The sequence below is a fragment of the Myotis nattereri genome, assembly GCF_964212035.1.
Source record: "Myotis nattereri genome assembly, chromosome: 3".
In the NCBI taxonomy this organism is placed as follows: Eukaryota; Metazoa; Chordata; class Mammalia; order Chiroptera; family Vespertilionidae; genus Myotis; species Myotis nattereri.
In genome coordinates, this window is record NC_138077.1 from 52,560,890 (window position 1) to 52,584,597 (window position 23,708).

The window sequence follows — 23,708 nt, forward strand, 5'->3', positions numbered from 1 at the left end:
AAATTTTCCTTACTTTTCTTACTGATTTCACTTTCTTTTTTTTTACCCCCACTGACATGTTCTATGTTAGATCTAGTTTACTGGTATTTTAAATTCTAAATCAACCATAACAAAAGTTGATTTGATTGCTCAACAACAAGGGAACAGATTCCTTTAAAGCAATGTTAGAAGGCATCTTTTTTTTCCTTTTGGGGCAGTGGTTCTCAACCTTCTAGCCCTTTAAATACAGTTCCTCATGTTGTGACCCAACCATAAAATTATTTTCGTTGCTACTTCATAACTGTAATGTTGCTACTGTTATGAATCATAATGTAAATATCTGATATGCAGGATGGTCTTAGGCGACCCCTGTGAAAGGGTCCTTCGACCGCAAAGGGGTCGCGACCCACAGGTTGAGAACTGCTGTTTTAGGGGAAAGTACACAGTCCTCCACTACCACAAATTACGCAGTTGAGTTTCCCACATCTGGGAAAAGCTCAGGGGTTAGTAAATCAGGAATGTGATCAATAAGCCTCGCCCTGGGAAAACCACCTTCATAGTTAGGGCATCTGCCATGACAGGATAGAGGCATCTTGTCATTTGCTTGTATTATTATATTCAATCTATAATTCTCTCCTTTTGTTTTCAGATTACTACACAAAAAATATCACTGACTATATAAGATAAATATTATTAGGTTGAATTCCAGGTTTGTAATATTCAAAGCTTCTAGCACACAGAAATAAAAACTGGTTTCATATTTAAATTTTCATTTAAAAATATATTTTCCTGATACCAGTTTAGCTAGGCTTAGGCAAATTAACAAGAAATGCAAGTGAAATTTCAACATCACATGAAAGATGGGGGGTGCTGCCTTAGAGTGCTGCCAGATGGGAAGCCCATAATACCAAACATACACATTGATGCTGAGGTGTTCTCCACCCTACCTACCCACCCACAGCTCCCAACCCAACACACACACACACACACACACACACACACACACACACACACACTTTTACAGGGATTGGTAACAGCCTACCTGAAACTGTAGTGTTTTAAAGTCTAACTAAGGACCACTTTTAAATTAGTTAAGGCTCTAACAGACTGATGCTTTTGCAAACTGGTTCAAGAGCATGGATTTCAAATATTTTGATGTAAAAGAATAATAGAACAAATGCCTGAACATCTGAAAAATATTTTACTTTTGACAAAAATAAGAGGAATTCACATACAAATTTAATTATTAAAGCAACTCAAAGGATTTGTTCCAACACAACAGTATCTTGCTAAAAACCAATAATCAAACAATTGAGTAAAATGGAAATTAATATCCTTTAACTTTTCCCCTCAGCTACCTTTTGTTGAATGGTGGAATGTTTTTGCTCCATCTCTCTTTTCTCTTTTGCTGCATCCACAACCAGTCGATCCAACTACAAAAGGGGGAAAAGAGAAAATTATATAGACTTTAAAAAAACGGTGTGCTTATTTTTATATGCATAGTCCCAGTAAGTCAATTTAAATGAACTTTAAGAAAGCATTTTGGCTATAACTTTGAATTGGAGATGTTTTTGTTTTATTTTGTTTTCTAGTATCAAATCCTTCTTGAAAAGGTCCATAACTCTAAGGAAAATGTTTCTAAGAATAACCATGCTTCAAACAAATGTGACAGGATGCCTGGTTAAGAATACAAGAGAGATAACTTGTTCACTCCTTAAACAAGGAAAATGGCTCCAGCTTCAACTGCCTGCTGACCCACTCAGCAATTCTGGTAGTTACAATCAAAGATAGAAAGAAGATACACGGGTGATTTTTTTTCTGCAGTAGCAAAAAATAGCAGCTAAGCTAGTACATGGCAGCTCTCAGAAGTTCACCAGGATAAGATACTTCCTGTTTTCAAGTTGGCTTCCTAATATTATAATCAAATCTAAGCTAGAAAAAATAATTCACAGAAAAGAGAAAGCTAAAAAATAGTAATAAAGTAGTAATTATTCTTAAGACCAGGGTATACAATTACCAATTTTTAAGTGTTTTTTTAAAGCTCAAAAATCACAAAATAAAATCATAAATCCCATTTCTTTCTTGTTTCTTTCCATCAGAAAAAATGAACTTCCATTAAGAGAAATATCTGATTTCCAGTATTAAGACAAATTCACTGACTTCTTGAACTCCTCTTTGCTAGAATAACAAACAATTGGGTTATAAAATACTCTATTATGTGGTTTGACTCTTCTAGCCTGTGATGAACGTCATTTCATCTTTGGACCACCACCCTCTCCCCCCATCACCTCTAACTGATTAATGTGTGATAAATGAATAAATAAAAATATAAATGGAATATGGAGGAAGTTAAAGTACTAAAATATCCAAATGCTTTAATTGATATGCTTTAAAAACTAAATTGGATAAAGGCCTTCTTAAAAACTATCTGAAGAGACACAGAAGCATGGGACAGACTTATGAATCTCAGAGGGAAGGGGGGAGGGTGGGGCTGGAAGAGATTAACTAAAAAACTTATATGTATATATGTATAACCCATGGACACAGACAATAGTGTGGTGAAGGCCTGGGGCGGGGCAGAAGCATAGTGGAGGGGGTGAATTGGGGGAAGAGAGGGAACATCTTTAATATTTTCAACAATAAAGATAAAATTAATTTTAAAAAAACTATTTGATCCTTTATTCACTCTGTATCACAAATGATGTGGGGTTGTTTTTGTGTTTGTTTGTTTTTTACAGGAGAATATTCTGGCCACAGATTCTTGATATCACTGAATAGTAATAAAGAATCAAAGAAAACACTGAAACAGAACTGTCACTACTGTAAAATATTTTATTTAGATAGTAACTATACTACTCCACTATAGGATCTAATACATACATACCTTAGTGACATGTAACACTGATTTAATAGGTAATGCTGATACATGCTACACTAGGAAAATGTTTGTCCTCAATAGTTTCCTATACTGAATAATCCTTATCCCATGGTTTTATAGCTTTTAATTGAATAGTATATAAATAATATTCGTTCATTCAGATTGAAGTGCAGTACAGGGAAACCTCCAAAATTCAGCCTAATATCTATAAACTTGAGGGCATGTACCTTACACACAGTACTGCAATGCAAGTGATGCTTTTCTGCCTGTCAAACTGGTAGTAAATCCTGCTTCTGCATTCCACTCCACTGCTATTGCAGCAGAAAGAGGGAAAATTCCCCCTCCTAATCTGTTGGAGAAGTATTAAGGAAAAATAATATTTGTCAATGTGGAGGAGAGTAAGGGGAGGTATGAGCTGGGGAGATGTGAAGACTAGCAGTCTTGACTCCTAGATGCTTGGACTGTATCAGGAACAAAGAGTTTGGAGCACAACAGGAAGTACTCCATGTTTCTATTAGTATTGAACATTATGAGTTTAACAGGCTGAAGACCAAGTGACTACCATATCAGACCTTTCTTTGACTTTACATATGAGAAATAAAGTTCTATATTATTGAGGCTACTACTTTTCAGTTTTCTATCATATTGCAAACAAACCTAATCTCAATTTATATACCCAGACAGGGCACTTAGCATAGAGAATAACAGTCTGGTAACTTGTTGGTTTCTTCCAATAAATTAAGTTCTTTATAGGCAGAACACAGTATCACTCTAACTCATGCATATGCCCTGTACACCATCCCTCCCTAACACCACCCCAACACACATGAGCATGCACCATATTTATTTTTGCTCATTGAATGCAATTCTGATCCCACTATTACCTTTTTCCCCATTTTCCTAAACTCTAGTTTTCATCTTTAATTTCCTCTCCTCAAAAAAGTAACCAGAACCATATGGAAAAGAAAAAAATCACCTAAAAGTTGATATTATTAAATCCGGAGAGTTCACCAATCAACAAGAAAAAATGTCCCAGAACAGATCTAATATAAAGTTCTGATCATGTATCAAAAATAATTCGAACATACTGAAATTTCTATAATAGTCTTATATATGTATAATTCATGCATGTTCATGTATTTATATAAAATGAAAAAGTTCACAAAGTTCTATAATCTTAAACTTCTAAAATTTTATTATTCAAAATAGCAAAGTACAAATTTTTTAAACAAAAAGCTATAACTCAAATGAAAACAAAAAGCTATAACTCAATTATGACAGTAACTCAATTTTCCAAATGTAAGAAAATAAAACTAGCCCTGGCCTGTTTTGCTCAGTGGGTAGAGCGTTGGCCCATGGATTGAGGGGTCCCGAATTTGATTCCGGTCATGGGCACATGCCCAGGTTGCGGGCTTGATCCCCCGTAGGGGGCATACAGGTGGCAGCCGATTAGTGATTCTCTCTCATCATTGATGTTCCTATCTCTCCCTCTCCCTTCCTCTCTGAAATCAATAAAAATAGTTTTTTAAAAAAGAAAACTAAATCATGTATACTGTAAAACAGACACTATGTTTTTAAATTCTCCTTTTTAGTACTCTCATATACTTTCTATAAAATTTTTTAACTTTAATCTAATTTTTGGTTACACATTTAATCCTACATAAATCTGCTGTAGCATCCAACTTCTTTTTTTTAAATTTTTTTTAATTTTATTAAATTTTTATTGTTCAGATTATTACATTTGTTCCTCTCTTTTTCCCCCCATAGCTCCCCTCCACCCAGTTCCCACCCCACCCTCTGCCCTTACCCCCCCACTGTCCTCATCCATAGGTGCACAATTTTTGTCCAGTCTCTTCCCGCATCTCCCACACCCCTTCCCCTCCCAAGAATAGTCAGTCCATTCCCTTTCTATGTCCCTGATTCTATTATAATCACCAGTTCATTCTGTTCATCAGATTATTTATTCACTTGATTCTTAGATTCACTTGTTGATAGATGCATATTTGTTGTTCATAATTAGTATCTTTACCTTTTTCTTCTTCTTCCTCTTCTTAAAGGATACCTTTCAGCATTTCATATAATACTGGTTTGGTGGTGATGAACTCCTTTAGCTTTTCCTTATCTGTGAAACTCTTTATCTGACCTTCAATTCTGAATGATAGCTTTGCTGGATAAAGTAATCTTGGTTGTAAGTTCTTGGTATTCATCACTTTGAATATTTCTTGCCACTCCCTTCTGGCCTGCAAAGTTTCTGTTGAGAAATCAGCTGACAGTCGTATGGGTACTCCCTTGTAGGTAACTGAGTTTCTTTCTCTTGATGCTTTTAAGATTCTCTCTTTGTCTTTTGCTCTTGGCATTTTAATTATGATGTGTCTTGGTGTGGTCCTCTTTGGATTCCTTTGTTTGGGGTTCTCTGCGCTTCCTGGACCTGTAAGTCTATTTCTTTCACCAGGTAGGGGAAGTTTTCTGTCATTATTTCTTCAAATAGGTTTTCAATATCTTGCTCTCTCTCATCTTCTGGCACCCCTATAATTCGGATGTTGGTACGCTCGAAGCTGTCCCAGAGGCTCCTTACACTATCTTCGTATTTTCGGATTCTTTTTTCATTTTGCTTTTCTAGTTGGGTGTTTTTTGGTTCTTCGCATTTCAAATCTTTGCCTTGATTCTTGCGCTCCTCTGGTCTGCTGTTGGGAGTCTGTATAATATTCGTTATTTCAGTCTATGTATGCTTAATTTCTAGTTGGTTCTTTATCGTAACATCGAGGGTCTCATTAGATTTCTTGTAGATCTCAATAACTTTATCGGCGGCTTCTAGACAGTTCTTGAGAGACCTTAAAAGTGTGGTTCTGAACGCAATATCCTCCATTGACAGTTTTGTCCTGTTTCTTTGTCTCCGCATTTTTTATGCTTTCTTGGTGCACCCCCTAGTGGTCTTTGTGCGCAGTCTTGTTGTAGTTAAGCCTTGATTGTTGTAGTTAATACTAGGGGGATTTGACCTCCAGGCCAATTGGCTGTGAGAATCAGCTGTGTCTGCAGCGGGAAAACTTCTGTCCTCTAGGGAGGTGCTAATCTAGCCTTTGCCTGAGGCTATCTGGCAAATGGCTCTGCGCAGGGCTTGGGTGGGGCGGGTCGCACGGGATCAACAGAGCAGGTGGAGGGAGCCATTATGGCTGCTCTCAGTCCCGTCCCAGAGGCTCTTCCTTTCAGAGTTCCAGCAACCGCTGCAAGTCCCTCGGAGAGAAAGCTGCCCTCGTGTTCCGACCGATGCCGGACAGGACAGTCCCGCTTCTCCCGTTTGAGTCTGGGTCCCTAGAGACTCGCCCAGAACTGGAGCTCAGAATCTGAGACTCCCTCCCGATTGAAAACGACAACCGCACCCTCAGGTACCAGCACGCTCCACGCGTACCTCCGCACCTTTGTATTTTCCGCACTGCGCCTCCTCTGAGTCTCGTATGCTGTTCTCTTTCCTTCTAGTTAAGAATTTCCCCTCAGCCAGTCTTCCTGTGGTTCTGGCCGATGTCCGTTCCGTCTTTTAGTTGTATTTTTGAAGTGGTTGTTCGAGGCAGCTAACTCCGGTGTTTACCATTGCCGCCATCTTGGTTTTTCCAACTTCTTCATTAAGTAACAGAATATTAAATTCCCTAATATGCTAAATTTCTTTTAAAATATAAACATCAGAGCAAAGGCAACAAAAGCAAAAATAAATAAATGAGACTACGTCAAACTAAAAACCTTTTGCACAGCAAAGGAAACCATCAATAAAATGAGAAGGCAACCTATCAAATGGCAGGAAGCACCTGCAAATCCAATATCTGATAAGGGGTTAATATCCAAAATATATAAAGAATGCATATAATTCAATAGCAAAAAACCCCAAACAATCCAATTTAAAACAGGCAAAGGATCTGAACAGACATTTTTCCACTGAAGGCATGCAGATGGCCAAAAAGTGCATGACAAGGTATGCAATGTCACCAATCATCAGGGAAATGCAAATCAAAACCACAATGAGATTATTACCTCATACCTGTTAGAATGGCTATTATCAAAAAGACAAGAGATAACAAAGGTTGGCAAGAATGTAGAGAAAAAGCAACCCTTGCACACTGTTGGTAGGAATGTAAACTGATACAGCCAGTATAGAAAACAGTATGAAGGTTTCTCAAAAAATAAATAAAGGACTACCATATGTTCAAGCAATTCCACTTCTGGGTATTTATCTGAAGGAAACAAAGACACTCAAAAAGGTATCTGCATCCCCATGTCCACTGCAGCATTATTTATAATAGCCAAGACATGGAAACAACTTATGTGTCCATCAATGGATGAATGGATAAAGAAAATGTGGCATATATACGAAATTGGAATATTTTTCAGCCATTTAAAAAAAAAAAAAAGAATCCTGGCCTGTGTGGCTCAGTTGGTTGAGCATAGTTCTATGCACCAGGAGGTTACCAATTCTATTCTTGGTCAAGGGCATTGCCAGGGTTGCAGGCTGCATTCCCGGGAGGGGGCATGCAAAAGGCATCGGATAGATGATGTTTCTGGTGCTATCACATTGATGTTTCTCTCTTTCCCCCTCTTCCTTCCTCTCTAAAAATCAATAAACTATTCTTTAAAGGGAAAAAAAATTCTGCCATTTAGAACACGGATAGCCCTTGAGGACATTATGCTAAGTGAAATACGTCAGAGAAAGATAAATAGCATATGATATGTAGAATCTAAAAAACAAACAAACCAAAAAACCCAAACTCATAGATACAGAAAGCAGTTTGGAGGTTGCCAAAAGCGGAATAGGAGATGAGCAAAATGGGTAAAGAGGGTCAAAAGCTACAAACTTTCAGTTATAAAATAAGTCCTGCAGCCCTAACCGGTTTGGCTCAGTGGATGGAGCGTCGGCCTGCGGACTGAAAGGTCCCAGGTTTGATTCCGGTCAAGGGCATATTCCTTGGTTGCGGGCACATCCCCAATAGGAGGTGTGCAGGAGGCGGCTGATCTATGTTTCTCTCTCATCGATGTTTCTAACTATCTCTCTCCCTTCCTCTCTGTAAAAGATCAATAAAATATATTTTAAAAAAAATAAAAAATAAGTCCTGTAATGTAATGTACAACATGGTGACTATAGTAAATAATACTGTATTATATATCTGAAGTTGATATGAGAATAGATCTTTAAAGTTCTCATCAAGAGGAAAAGATTTAAAACTATAGGGGGTGATGGATATTAATTAGACTTATTATGATGATCTTTTGTGTGTGTGCGTATAAAATCACTTTATTATATACCTTCAAGTAATATGTTATATGTCAACTATATCTCAATTTTTCAAAATTCATATGTCAGTGTATAACAAAGAATCAAGAGTATACCTGTGCACCAAGGTCCTTCATGTAGGGCCCAAGTTCACTAAATAGATCATATCCTTGATGAAAGAAGGCCAAGTGGGCATACATAAAGGATAACATCTAATAGAAGAAAAAAAGATTAGCATTTTAAAATCAATTCTTAGATAAACAATTCAAAATTCTTAAAAATCTTTATCCTCCCTAATGTATGAAATTATTCCACAAGAGACCAAAAATATCAAACCTATTTAAAATTAAACTGGATCATTTTTCTTAAAAGAGTATTTTAGAGCCTGGTTGGTATGGCTCAGTGGTTGAGTGTCGACCCATGAACCAAGAGGACCCCAGTTCAATTCCTGGTGAGGGCACATTCCCTAGTGGGGAATGTGCAAGAGGCAGCCTATCATTGTGTCTCTCTCATCAATGTTTCTATCTCTCTGTTCCTCTCTCTTTAAAATGAATTAAAAAAATACTTTTAAGAAGAAATAATATGTATAAAAAAGAGTGTTTTAGAAATACTTACAAATATGACAATTTTTATTTAAAAGAAATATCTAAACGGTTCAAAACTTTAACAATGCACCAAATTCTAGTTGTTTGGACTATATCCAAATAATCAAAATTTTCATAGTAATAGTTCGGAGAATCAGGTTTTCAATAGCCCCACCAAATTCCTAGGTACGCTATGAAATATCTCTATGACTTTCAACCAAATTCACTGGTAAAAACTTAAACTGCAAATAAGACATTAAAAGATTAAAAGGAGAAATATGAAGTACTCAAAATAAAGCAAAACCATCACAAACACTTTACAACCTACTAGATTACTAAGCACAACGCAAAGTAGGGGAATGCTCATATTTGCTCAAGATACCAAAATAAAATGAGTCAACAGACTTTGCTATGGAGGTTTCTTTCTACTCATTCCGAAAACCTAAAATGTCATTAATGGATTGAGATTTTTTTCAAAATTTCTTATATTTTACCTATACATGAGAGAAAAATCACCTCTACTTTTATTAGTTAAGTTGGCACATGAGAAAGAAATAAACAATTCAATCAAATAATCAATATTAAAAGAATCCTCTAACAACCATGTTATTTTTAGCAAGATGACCCATGTTTAATTCTCTGAAATCTAACATAGATCCTAAGGTTCATAGTACTTAAGAATTCTTCAAAAGAAAATTTTAAAGAGAAAAAAACAATTAAATAATACCCAAAGACAAAGTTCACTAAAAGATGATTGAACAACTTTGTGAATATTATAAAAAACACTGAATTATATTTTAAAAGGGGGTATATTAATAGCTACAACTACATAAATATGCCAGCACATCAAAACTCATATGCATATTAAAAAAATAAATGATGAACTAGGAAAACAACACATGACAAAGGATTAATAGTCTTAATAAGAGAGGTTATAAATCAGTATAAAAATGATGAACATGCCAAAAGATAAAGAGACAAAGGACATAAATAAGGAACTCAAGTAGACAAAAAATATAGGAAAAAACTGTTCAAATTCATTTGAATTAAATAAAAGTAAAATTGAACAATCATATCACATTATCTACCCAATTATAACTAATACCCAGCATTGGTAAAAGATGGGGAAATGTTCACTTGCACACACTACTAGTGGAAATGTTGTGCAACCCTTGAAATTTGACAGTATTTTTTTTAAGTCCTAATAAGTGTTTATACCCTTTGACTAAGTAATCTCTTGTTTTTATTTATACTAAGGAAATAATCATATTATTCATTTGAACAATCATTATAATGTTATACTTTAATGTCAAAAACATGAAAATTACTTAAAAATCCATTCATGAGTGAAGTTAATGTATGGCATATTCAAGGTCAGCAACCTATGATTAGCAAACTATATCTACCAATTATATTTTGATGGCTTATGAGCTAACAATGGTTTTACATTTTGAAATGGTTGAAAGAAAATGAAAAGACATCAAATTCACGATGCATGAAAATGATATGAAATTAAAATTTCCATGTCCATAAAGTTTTATTAGAACATAGCCATGTCATTCATTTATATATTATCTATGGCTGCTTTCTGATAACAGCACAGCTTGAGTAGATGTGAAACAGACCATATTGCTCACAAAACCTAACATATTTACTACCTAGCCCTTCAAAAATAAAAGCTTGCTCACCCGTCGTAAATTTGCATGGTGGAGCTCTGCCTGGCAACAAAAGTCATCATTGCATAAAAAATATTTAATGGCATCTGATGGTTTTGGAGCGTATTAGTGAAAAAAGAAAGTGATGAAACAGTATACAGAAATTATTCCTATTTTCTTTAAAAAATTAAATGCAATTTTTAAAAAGTATATAGGAATATTCACATATACATACATACATACATACAGAAAAAGAGGAAAAAAGACAAAGATATAAACCAAGATATTAACAGTGGTTCTCCCTTGGTGGTAAGATTTATAAATATTTTTATTTATTTCTTCATGCATTTTATTTTCCAATTTCCTATAACTAGCATACATTACTCTCAATACCAAGGAGGTAGATGTAAACCAAAAGTAAAATATAATTATTAGATTAAAAAATAACAAATATATCTATACTAGAGGCCAGATTCACAAAAATATGTGCACTCGGGGGGGTCCCTGTGCCCTCTTGAAGTCTAGGACCCTTCGGGGGATGTCCACCTGCTGGCTTAGACCCGCTCCCCAGGGGATCAGACATCCCTCTGGCAGCCCAGGAGCCTTTGGGGGATGTCCACTTGCCAGCAGGGAGCAGGCCCAAGCTGCAGTTGGACATCCTTAGCGCTGCTGAGGAGGCGGGAGAGGCTCCCGCCACCACCACCACTGAGCTGTCAGCTGTCAGCCTGGCTTGTGGCTGAGCAGAGCTCCCCCTGTGGGAGTGCACTGACCACCAGGGAGCAGCTCCTGCATTGAGCATCTGACCCCTGATGGTCAGTGTGTGTCATAGTGACCAGTCATTCCCAGTCGTCCTGCTGTTAGGGTCAATTTGCATATTACCCTTTTATTATATAGGATAGAGGCCTGGTGCACTGGTGGGGGCCAACTGGTTTGCCCTGAAGGGTGTCCCGGATCAGGGTAGGGATCCCACTGAGGTGCCTGGCCAGCCTGGGTTAGGGGCTGAGGGCCTTTTTCAGGCTGGCCACACTCCCTTCACAGTGGGGGTCCCCACTGGGGTGCCTAGCCAGCCTGGGAGAGGCGCTGATGGCTGTTTGCAGGCTGGCCCAGCCCCTCAGTGGGGACCCTCACCCCATGGGGGTGTGGCCAGCCTGGGTGATGGGCTGATGGCTGTTTGCAGGCTGGCCAAGACCCCCAGTGGGGACCTTCACCCCATGGGGGTGTGGCCAGCCTGGGTGAGGGGCTGATGGCCATTTTCAGGCTGGCCACGCCCCACGGCGACCGAAGCTCCCAACCTCTCCTTTTTTTCTTTTTTCTTCTTTTTCTGGGATTTATTTATCTTGTATAATTGAAACTTTGTAGGCTTGAGCAGAGCTGAGGGCCGGCCAGGGCAGACAGGAAGCTTGGCTTCCTCCATCGCTGGGGCAACCCAAGCCTTCTGCTCGCTCCAGCCCCGTGGCTGCCGCCATCTTAGTTGGGTTAATTTGCATACTCGCTCCTGATTGGCTTGTGGGTGTGGCTTGAGTGTAGCAGAGGGATGGTTAATTTGCATGTTTCTCTTTTATTATATAGGATACACAAAATTTAGGAAAAATATACATAGGGATAAGAATGAAGAGCAATTTAAGTATACCCTTTCAGAGGGGAAAAAAATAGTGTCAGTGAATGAAGTCAGACAGGAAAAATTATTTCTAAGATTTTCAAAATATAAAAGTATAATGCCATATCACTACCATTCCCTGCCCATTTACTTATTAACTTTAAAACAAAAAATAAGAAAAAAAAATCAATGTCAACATGGGTGCAGAAGCTAAGGGGGAAAAAAGTGATCCTTAATTTTTATCCCATTTGTTTTCTAACTGCACACCAAAGAACCTAAAGGCTGATATATTATCAGCAACCCTAGGGAAAAAATTCTCTAAATGCTGACTATGTATTCCCTGAATCTTAAATATTTAAATGTCTGATTTAAGGAGATCAGTGTATTAAGTGATGAGACACACATAAATAACTATAATATGACAGAGACAAAAAAGTAGATGACATATAATTAGTACAAAAAGATAAATAAAAAGATTAATTATAAACCTGGAATCAATATGTACACACACACACACATGCTTCTTTAAACACTTAAATATGTACATGTAATTTCATATTAAAATATTTAAAACATGATTTCAATAAATATCTTACTGATTTTAGGATTTCTGATCTCCTTTTTGATTGAAGGACATTAATCTGAGGGAAAATACACTTGGTTAATCATCCACACATTATTTTAAAAACTAATCCATAATGCAATATTGTAAAAGTTGTTATTTAACATTTCTCCTAAAAAGTAAATGAAAACAAAATTCAAAATTTTCACCCTTCACCCTGCTTTTTGTGAAAACTGTTAGGACAAACATACCAATGAAATTCTAATCCATTTTTGATCTCAAAGAAAAATTGGCTGAATTTAAATCATAATATTATAGTACTAAAACTATCATTTTGATAGATATTTAAATTTCTTAGAATTCCATCTTTTCCCCACCTTTCTTACCTGATTTGCTCATCAAGACCTTTCAACATATATCCTAATGAAACTGTCATTACTTTTACCACTATCATCAACCACCATCATATCTCTTCTAGACTACTGCAATAGTCTATGAACTAGTGTTTCAACTCTTGACTTCCTACAATCCATTCAGCAACCAGAGTGATCTTTTTAAAATGTAAATAAGATCATGTTCCATCTAGCTTAAAACTTTCCAACTCCCTACCACAGCCTTCAAGATCCTTTGTGATTGGCCCCTGCCTATCTTGCCAACCTACTTTACTACCACTCCCCCGCCCCCCCCCTTTTTTTTAATGTATTTTTATTGATTTCAGAGAGGAAGGGAGAGAGAGAAAGAAACATCAATGATGAGAGAGGATCATTGATCGGCTGCCTCCTGCACACCCCCCACTGGGGATCGAGCCCGCAAACCAGGCATATGCCCTTGACTGGAATCGAACCGGCAACCCTTAAGTCCGCAGGCCAGTGCTCTATCCACTGAGCCAAGCCAGCCAGGGCCACTTTCTCCTTTTGTGTTCAACCACAACCCAATACTACTCCCACCTCAATGCCTGCATACTGGCTGTTCGAACTTCATGTTAAGATAGTTTAAATACTATCTCTTTACAAAGGTCTAAAGTAGGCCCATACACACTCTCTAGTATATCAACCCTATTTATTTTATTCACTAGAGGCCAGGTGCACAAAATTCATGCACTGGGGGAGGGGGGGGGGCGCGGTGTCCCTCAGCCTGGCCTATGTCCTCTCGCAGTCCAGGAGCCCTCGGGGGATGTCTGACTGTGGGCTTAGGTCCACAGGGAGTGGGCCTAAGCCCATCAGTCGGACATCTTTAATGCTGCTGTGGAGGCGGGAGAGGCTCCTGCCACTGTCGCTCTACTCTCCAGCTTTGAGCCTGGCTTCTGGCTGAGCAGTGCTCCCACAGAGCACACTGACCATCATGGGGAAGCTCCTGCACTGAGTGTCTGCCCCCTGGTGGTCAGTGCGCATCATAGCAACTGGTCGTTCTGGTCGACTTACATATTAGCCTTTTATTATATAGGATGGCCATCATTAACTACCTTATATTTTATTCTTCTTTTAATTTTAAAAATATATTTTTATTAATTTTTAGAGAAAAAGGAGAGGAAGAAAAAGAAACATTGATGTGAGAGTGGAACACTGTTCAGCTGCCTCCTGCACGCCCCCATCAGGGGATCAAGCCTGAAAACCAGAAATGTACCCTGACGAGGAATCCAACCAGCAACCTTTTGGTACACAGGATGACGCCCAACCAACTGAGCCAGGGCCCTTATATTTTCTTATGTATGTCTTTTCCCCAGCTAAAGTGTAGTTCTGTGAGAGGGAGGCCGTGCCTTATTTCCAGGTGTATTCTCCAAGTGGTATGTAGTAAGTACTCAATAAATATTTGTTAAATAGATTTTAAATAAATATTTTAATTAGATTAAACTTACTAAAAGATCAGTAAATTATGAAATTTGCATTTTGTGGTATGTCTCCCAACTCTAGAAATTCATAAACAAACATTTTATTTTTGTCTGTTATTATATATCAATTTAGTAAAATAAAATCATTGAAAAGAATCAATCACTTTTTACTAATATTGTCAAAAGACTGCAGAATACCTGCCTTTTTAATATGTCCTTCTCACTGATTATTCTGCCTGTTGATTTATAAAATAATTTTAAAGCACTGATCAGAAAACAAAAACAGACCAAGAAATACCCAAATATATTTGCTTAACTAAGCCCTAGTTTCTTCTGCTTATCTCTTTCAAGGCCTATTTAGTTTTGAGAACTAAAATATTAACTTTCAAATATTCTAAGTAAAATTAGAGGCTACAGATAACCTATTATTCAAACTCTGAAAAATGTTAAAAGTGCCTTTGTTTTTTTGTGGGTTTTTTTGCCCTGTCTGTCAATGGAAAACAACATTTACTTGGGGAAATAAAAGTAAATTCAAGCCCTCGCTGGTTTGGCTCAATGGATAGAGTGACCTGCAGAATGAAGGGTCCCGGGTTCGATTCCGGTCAAAGGCACGTACCTCGGATGCAGGTTCCTGGTCCTGGTCCCGGTCCCAGGCCCGGGCATGCCAGAGGCAACCAATTGATGTGTCTCTCTCACATCAGTTTTTCTCTATGTCTCTCCCTCTCCTTTCTACTTTCTCTAAAATTCAATGGAAAAATATCCTCAGGTGAGGATTAAAAACAAAAAACAAACAAACAAAAAGGTACAAATAAAAAACAAATGGGGAAAAAAAGTAAATTCAAATATTCAGAGAAGCTAAATCATGAAAATTTTTATAAATCTGGATATTTATTACCTAACATTCTCTAAAACAGTTTGGCCATATAATGACACAACAGTTCTCATCAGAAAAATCAAACAAACTAATAGTTAAAGGGATGTCGGAACTCTTAACAAAACTATTGGATGGACACCAAAGTAAATGGAAAATTTATATGTGTTTGAAAATAATGAATATTTTAGCTGTATCCCCCTTCCCAAATTAAATTTAAAATCAAGCTATTTGGCCCTAGCCAATGTTGATCAGTGCTTAGAGCATCCGCCCATACCCCAAAATGTCGTGGGTTCAATTCCCAGTGAAGGGCATGTACCTGTGTTTCAGGTTCAATCCCTGCCCCACTCAGTGTACATGCAGGAGGCAACCAATTAATGTGTCTCTCTCACATTGCTGTTTCTCCCCCTCCCTCCCTTCCACTTTCTCTAAAAATCAGTGGAAAAAAATATCCTCGGGTAAGGATTAAGAAAAAAAAAATTAAGCCATGCGTTCTCTCACAAAACATGTATTACCTATTTTCCAAACACCACACTAGAGGGAAAGGATACAATCTAGGAGTAGAAAAGACAAATAAATAAATAATTAGAATAAATGGGTTAAGTGCTCCAACAGCAATGTGTATGACAATATTATTGCAGCACAGAGAAGGCAGAGGCAAAAATAATTCACTTTGCATGGAGAAGTCTGAGTAAGTCTGACCACAGAACAGAGAATGAATTAATAATGGGGTAGTAAAAACAATGCAAGAAAGATCAACTGCATGGGAACATCTTAATACTCTAGATCAGGGGTGGGCAAACTTTTTGACTCGAGGGCCACAATGGGTTCTTAAACTGGACCAGAGGGCCGGAACAAAAGCATGGATGGAGTGTTTGTGTGAACTAATATAAATTCAAAGTAAACATCATTACTAAAGGGTATTTTTTTTTAGTTTTATTCATTTCAAACGGGCCAGATCCGGCCCGCGGGCCGTAGTTTGCCCACGGCTGCTCTAGATTAAAAAAAAAAAAAAAAAAAAAAAGACAGTAAAGAACTTGTGCGAGGGCTACAGCAAGAGTGAGAGAACAGATTTAAGAGGTACACAGAACTTTTCAAGGCAATTTTGGTTGTTAGATATAGTAGCTGAGGATGAGGGGAATATCTGATATAATTCTCCAAATCTGAACTTCTATGATTTTAGAGGGTGTTGCTATTCAGTTAGGAAAGAACAAAAAGAAGCTGTTTAGGAAGAAGATTTAAGCTTTGGGCACAAAAAGAATGAGGTACTTATGTGGAAAAAGAAAAAAAAAAGAATCTGTCATCTCTATATGGTGGTAATTCAAGCAAGGGAGCATGATGAGACTGTCAGAGAAATTATAGTCAGAAAAGAATAGAACCAAAGATAAAACCTGAAAAAGAGAGTGAAAAGGTGGGCAAAGGAGAGAAGCCCATGGTGGAAATGGAAAAGAAACAGAAGGTGATGATCTAAAAATGGTTAAAGATAAATCAAGACTAAAGTATATTTCAAGGAGAGTATGGCCTAAATTTTCAGTGAAACATAATGGTCAAGTTGGCTAAAAACTAAAAAGTATCTAATGAATAACACTAGCATGAGCATTTTAGTGTAATGGTGTAGGAAGACTGAGAACTCATACTACCACAGGAAGTGGTATGAATGGGAGGTAGGTAACAGGAGACAAAACATACAGACTACTCTCTTCTAGAAGCCTTTCATTAATAAAGGTAGTTTACTTCACTCCTTTAAAATTTAACTTTCCACTCATTAAACGGGAACTTAAGAGAAAAAAATCTTAGTCACCTTCTACTATTCTGCAAAGTTATCTGATTAGTTTTTAATCACTAGCTTATATACTGTTATTTATGTATTGCTTTAAGAAATAGTCTGTGATCATCATTAAGTCAACAATTTCTGGGGACTCACTGCTGTTTTACAACACTCCATGATCTATAGGGACACATAATGTACATGTGAAATAATGTATAATGTGTACCTTCAATTTACATTTCTCTCAAATTTCTTTAGAGACCTTTACCTTCAAATTGGTTTCAATTATACTTTGGACCAGAAGACCACCAGGCAACTTACCAGACACTGATCTCTAGTTTTAAAAAGCAGCACCTAGTCCTAACACAAAACATGAGAATACTACTTCTAGAAATATTTTTCATTTGGCAATACAGTGAGCCTTAGTACCTCTAGAACAGCCGTGGGCAAACTACGGCCCGTTTGAAATGAATAAAACTAAAAAAAAAAAAAAAGAAGACCGTACCCTTTTATGTAATGATGTTTACTTTGAATTTATATTAGCTCACACAAACACTCATCCATGCTTTTGTTCCGGCCCTCCGGTCCAGTTTAAGAATCCATTGTGGCCCTCGAGTCAAAAAGTTTGCCCACCCCTGCTCTAGAATCTACCCTAAAGAAATAATCAGAAATGTGGCAAGGAAGATCTGTATGCAAAGATGTTATCACCACTTAAAATTATTGAAAACTTTATTTTCACTACTGCCAGTAAAAATGGCAACACTAAAAATGTCTCAATCAAATATTAATTAAATTAACACAGCAACTCCACAAAATAAAATATAGCAAAAATGCTTTTACAACATTTTAAATGGAGGAAAGTATAAAGTTAACTTAAAGGGGAAGAAATCACAAGCAGAGTTATGCATATCCACACAGAGACAGATATACAAACAAGTGAATTTTTTTCACAAAATTTTGGTTTAATTTTAAACTAAAAAAATACATTATTTTCAGTGCAACCACTCAAAAATAAGACATGTTCATTAAGCATTTTTCTTAATCTTTACTGTTGAAAGTATTACAGATGTCCCCTTTTTATCCCCAGTTGACCCCCTCCACCTAGTAAGCACTTTTTAATAAATATACCTGAAGAACGTAGTCAAGGGCTATGTGTCGAAAACATTTTCTTGTTGCTGTCAGAATGTTTGTGGCTTCTTCAACTTCATGCTGTTTGTTTCTCTGTACTTGAGCATTTTTTACTAGTGCATTTTCTTTCTCTTCACTGACTTTTTCAAATTGCTTCTTGGCATCTTTGAATTTTCTAAGATCTCTAAAAAATAAAAAGTTAAACTTTTATAAAATTTTCTTGATCAAAAATGTTAGCAAAAGCACTTAGAATTTAATTTTTATGTTCCTCTACTTATTTGATTCACTGTGCAATAACACTCAATAGTTATTCTGACTACAATATATATTGTTTTCAATTACAGTGGGGCCTTGACTTACGAGTGTCCCGACTAACGAGTTTTTCGAGATACGAGCCGTCTCTCGGCCAATTTTTTGCTTTGAGTTGCGAGCTAAAATTCGGGTTACGAGCCAGCTTCAGATACCCCACCGCTAGTTGGCACAGAGAATGTAACAGTGAACGCCACAACATCAGCCCAGCATCACGTGTCTCACTCGTTCACAATTGATTTGACATATGAGTAATTTGAGTTACAAGCTCTGTCACAGAACGAATTAAAGTCGTAAGTCAAGGCCCCACTGTATATATAATTCCCAAAATAGTCACCTAACATTTCCTTACTTAGATCTATGAATTTGAGGTGAAAATAAATTATCAAATTAACATTACAGAAACATAAAAGGCAAAGTTAATTTTTCCCCCTAAGAACAAAATCAGGGGCATGTATCATTATTTAAACAAATGATTTTTAAGTAGTAGTATACATAAAAATCACCACAGAGAACTTGTTAAAAATGCAAATTTAACATGCAAATGTCATCTCCTCTTCCAGAGATTACAATTCATTAGTCTTTGTGATGAATCATAGAAATCTGTGTTTGTGGGGAGGAGGGAGTGGGTGTTAAAGACACACCCTTGGTTTTACTGCTATGGGTGGTCTCAGACCACACTTTAAGAAACAACATTCATTTCTTATTGAAGGGAACCATTGGTCCAAAGGACATGAATGTATTCTTAAAATACAAATTTATAATGCTTTCTAAAAGAATTCTTGTACCCATAAAAGATAACAGTATCCATTTCATTAGTCTGAAACTCTGAAATCCTTGATTTCATTAATAATCTTAGGTAAGTATATAGTAATACTTTGCTTTTACTTTTTCTATCCGGGAATTCGGCAAAATAACTTGAAGACAAACAATTTAAAAAAAATAATAATAAAGTTTACCTAAGAAAGAACTCTTGTAAGAAGCCATCAACTGCCATGTATACATTCTATCAGGACATTCTGAATATTAGCCTATTATGAAGTAATTTATAAAGAATCTGCAAGACATCACTTCCACTATAACAATTCTAACCTACTAAAATGGCAATGCTTACATTTCTGTGATCTGCCACTATTTACAGCTCATAACATCTATAATTTATCCTGAATACTGTATTATCATCAACTTTATCTGTAATAGAATATAATTTTCAGTCAGGAATTAAAAGAGGAATCTGAATTATTAGTGTGAAAAAAGAAAACCAAAAGAGTTGGATATTTTTTAGAAATGTAATGAATGTGACACAAAAGGCTCATATGTAGTAAAAAGCATGCACTTTCATTACTCATTCCCATATATTAACTTCTCTTCACAGAAAATACCATATTGAGAGAATGCAAAATTTAATATCAACTACGATAACTGATAATATTTCAACTACTCTTGAGGTTTGCTTTGATTTTGAAAGGTCATTGGATTATTTACATTTATTTATTTAATTAATAACAATTCTTGCTATGTATCTTGAACACATCTTTCACAGCATAAATGATTCACTATAAGGCATTAAGTCTGACTCTATATAAAATACTTCTGGAAAAAGTGCAATATACATTTCACAAAGCAAAACAAAAAAAAGCTCTAATATTTTTGTAATTCATTATTTCTTCCATATTTCTCTCCAAAGATACCAACTTCTATATGTAATAATTAACTAAATGCTTTACTTTTTCCTTAACTGCAATTGACTTACTCTTTAACAAAGTTCTGCAGCTGTGCCTTAATTGATCTCTGAGTTTGGTCAAATAGGATCTAAAAGATAAAATGTAACATTAAACAATTAGAAAAGTAAATAAAGAAAATAATTTTCATGTAGTACTGTAATTATCACATCCCTCTAGCAATACTCCAATTTCTAATAACACCTATATTTCTAATTCAAGATATATAAAAAGATAAGCATTTAGAAAGAAAAACTGATTTTCAAGCAAATTTCATTTCTAAAAACTAGAATCATTATATACAATGGAAATCAAATCTGCTTTACTATTTAAGTAAAATGCTCAAACAGTAGAGCAATTTATTTCCTTAATTTTAATTCAGCTTTGGAAGGTAATCTAAAAGAGTAATACAAATTTCACTCCATCCACAACAGAAATTTCTTAATCTTGTATATCAAAACATACCACATAAAAACAAATCCACAATTACCTTGCATCTCAATTAATAGTTATTCATTTGGGAAGAACTCATCAGGATTTAAATGTTTTATATTCTGAGTTCAAGTAATTGAACTCAGGTTAAATAATTGCTAAGGTTAGAGACAGGAACAGAATTTTATTTCTCACAATATTTTGCCTCATTTAAAAGGACATCACATATTTAACTCTGATAGCTCTATGTGTGGTAAATTTCACAGGGCTAGTCATGGGAATTTGAAGTACTTTCATAATTTATAGATATACTTCATTTATAATTAGAAACAGATGTCAAATGAACAGGCATAAAAATCAATATTCAAAATAGAAAAAAAATCTTGTGTCCTTCTAATGAAAAACAGTCACATTCTCTGAAATCTTATTAGCAAAGTCCTATCTTCTCACCTAAAAACCAAACACACACACACACACACACACACACACACACACACTCACACAATGTAGATTGAGTCCAGAGTTCCAAAATCTGTCAATTTACTTTCAGGGAGAGAGAAAAAAAAAAATTCTATATTATGTTAAACCTAAAGCAAAAAAAAAAAAAAAAAAAGGAAATAAAAATCAGAATGGAAGTCAACAAAACAGAAAACAAAATCAATAGCCAAAAATCAATGAAACCAAAGCTTAGTTCTTTGAGAAGATCTGTAAAACTGATTAACCTCCAGCCAAAGTGAACAAGAAAAAAAGAAGTGGCAAATTTCAAATATTAACTTTACCACGGATTCTACAGATTATTACAAAGGAAAACCAGGGACCCTGCTGGTATGACTCAGAGTTAGGAGCACTGGCCCACCCACCAAACGTCAGGGGTTTGATTCCCAGTCAATGACACTCACCTGGATTGCTGGTTTGCTTCTCCTCCCCACCCCTTTCGAGGCATATGCAGGAGGCAACCAGTTCTCTCTAACATTGATCTCTCTCTCTCTCTCCCTCAACCCCTCCCTTCTCCCATCCCTCCCTCCCTTCTACTCTCTCTGAAAAGCAATGGAAAGCTACCCTCAAGTGAGGATTAACAACAACAAAGAGATGAAAACAAGGGGATTTGGGGAATTTCATGCCTGTAAATTCAACAGATGAGATGACTAAATTCTTTCAAAGACAAAAATTATCAAAGCTCACTCAAGAAGAAAATTAGTAACCGAAACAGAATTAAAGAAGTAGACTCTATAGTTTAAAACCTATCCTATATAATAAAGAGCTCATATGCTAATTAGATCGGATGGTGAAACAATCTTCCAGAAAAACCTTCCGGAATGACCAGTGGGCAGGTGGTGGGGCAGCCAGGTCCCGAGGGCCTATGCTTGCACAAATTTCATGCATCAGGCCTCTAGTATCTTATAAAGTTAAAACTAAATTTACATAAAACCTAGCAATTCCACTCTTATGTATTGCCCAAGAGAAATAAAAGCTTAGGAATACCAATGGTTATTGCAGTTTCATTCCAGATTGCCAAAAACTGGAAACAACCCAAATGTCTTTGAAAAAACAAGCCATGGTACATTCATACAATGAAATACTACTCAGCAACAAAAAGGCACAACTATTAATACATGCAAAAATATGGATGAATCTCAATGCATTTTTCTAAGTAAAATAAATCACTCAAAAGGCTACAAACTGTATTACATTTACATTACATTTAGAAAAAGGCAAAACTATAGGGATTGAAAACAAATCAGCAATTTCCAGTGGTAAGGCGTGGGAGGAAGGGCTGACAAACAATAGGGTATTTAAGGGTACTAGAGGCCCGGTGCATAAAATTCGTGCACAGGGGAGAGGGAAGTCCCTCAGCCCAGCCTGCGCCCTCTCGCAGTCTGGGACCCCTTGCTCCTTACTGCCTGCCTGCTCACTGTTCCTTACTGCTCGGCTCGCTGCTCCTTAGTGCTGTCACAGAGGCAGGAGAGGCTCCCGCCACTGCTGCTACGCTCGCCAGTCGTGAGCCTGGTTTCTGGTTGAGCAGTGCTCGCCCTGTGGGAGCGCAGTGACCACTGGGGGCAGCTTCTGCATTGAGTGTCTGCCCCCAGGTGGTCAGTGCACATCATAGAGACTGTTCGTTCTGGTCATTTCGCCGTAACGGTCACTCAGGCTTTTATTATATAGATTTTAAGTTAATGGAACTGCATCTTCATTGTGAATACAGACCCAACTATATGCTTGTGTCAAAACTCATACAGCTGTATACCACAAAGAATTAATTTTGTTATATTAAAATTTTAAGATAACATTAAAATATGAAGAACAGGATACATATGAACCAACTGATTTTTAAAAGAATTAAGAAACAAACAACATGACTTTGTAGGGAGTGGCTATAGGGTTAAGCCTCGGACTGACCTGTCAGCAAAGTCACAAACAAGTCCCAGCTTAGAGGGCACAGCCCTCTTAGCATAATTAGGCTTGACCTTATGAAGCTCCCTAGATCTTTCTGGATAGCTAATGGGCCGAAGGAGATGCAGCAAGTGCTGCCAAAACAAGTAAAATTCACAAGAACATTATAACTATGGTGACCACTACCTCGCTTACCTCTGGCTATAAAATAAAGGCTCAGCTTGCTGTCTGGATCTCTCTGTGGCCTCAGCCAGGCACAGGAAGATCCACCTAGTAGACCCAGCTTATTCTTGTTGTCTGTCTTTTCTACATCCTTCGCAGTCCCCCCTCAGGCTCAACCAAACCCTTGGCTGTGCTGGCACGGTACAATGACCAATAAGGTTAACTGAAAGGACAGATGCAGAAACATAAAACCAACAAGAAGAAACTAACCATTAACAATATTTATGAAAACTGCCATATAATAGGGGACAAAGCAATAGTATGGCATCATATAGAACATGTTCTCTGAACTCAATGAAATTATGCTGATAGATCTAAAAATATTCTCTCTCTCTCTCTCTCTCTCTCTCTCTCTCTCTCTCTCTCTCTCTTCTCTCCCTCTCTCTCTCTCTTACACACACACATACACACACACACACACACTCACACTATATTATTCCATTTATATGAAGTAATAAAATAAGAAAAACTAGTTATAAAAAACACAGAACAGTACTTGCCTCAGGAGTGCGGGTTGGAATTGTTTGAG

General features: G+C 36.7%; 1 protein-coding gene across 5 annotated transcripts in view; it reads right to left on the reverse strand.

Annotated features, from left to right (window-relative positions):
- The window catches only part of ACAP2 (ArfGAP with coiled-coil, ankyrin repeat and PH domains 2), a 143,490-nt gene that overhangs the window by 44,116 nt on the left and 75,666 nt on the right, over positions 1–23,708 (reverse strand). For all 5 annotated transcript variants that reach the window (XM_081085330.1, XM_081085329.1, XM_081085331.1 and 2 more), the window contains 5 exons: positions 20,167–20,225; positions 18,105–18,288; positions 12,544–12,588; positions 8,228–8,323; positions 1,338–1,412 (listed from right to left, as the gene is read on the reverse strand). In XM_081085330.1, the coding sequence (XP_080941456.1) occupies positions 1,338–1,412; positions 8,228–8,323; positions 12,544–12,588; positions 18,105–18,288; positions 20,167–20,225 (459 nt within the window). The remainder of the gene's footprint in view (positions 1–1,337; positions 1,413–8,227; positions 8,324–12,543; positions 12,589–18,104; positions 18,289–20,166; positions 20,226–23,708) is intronic.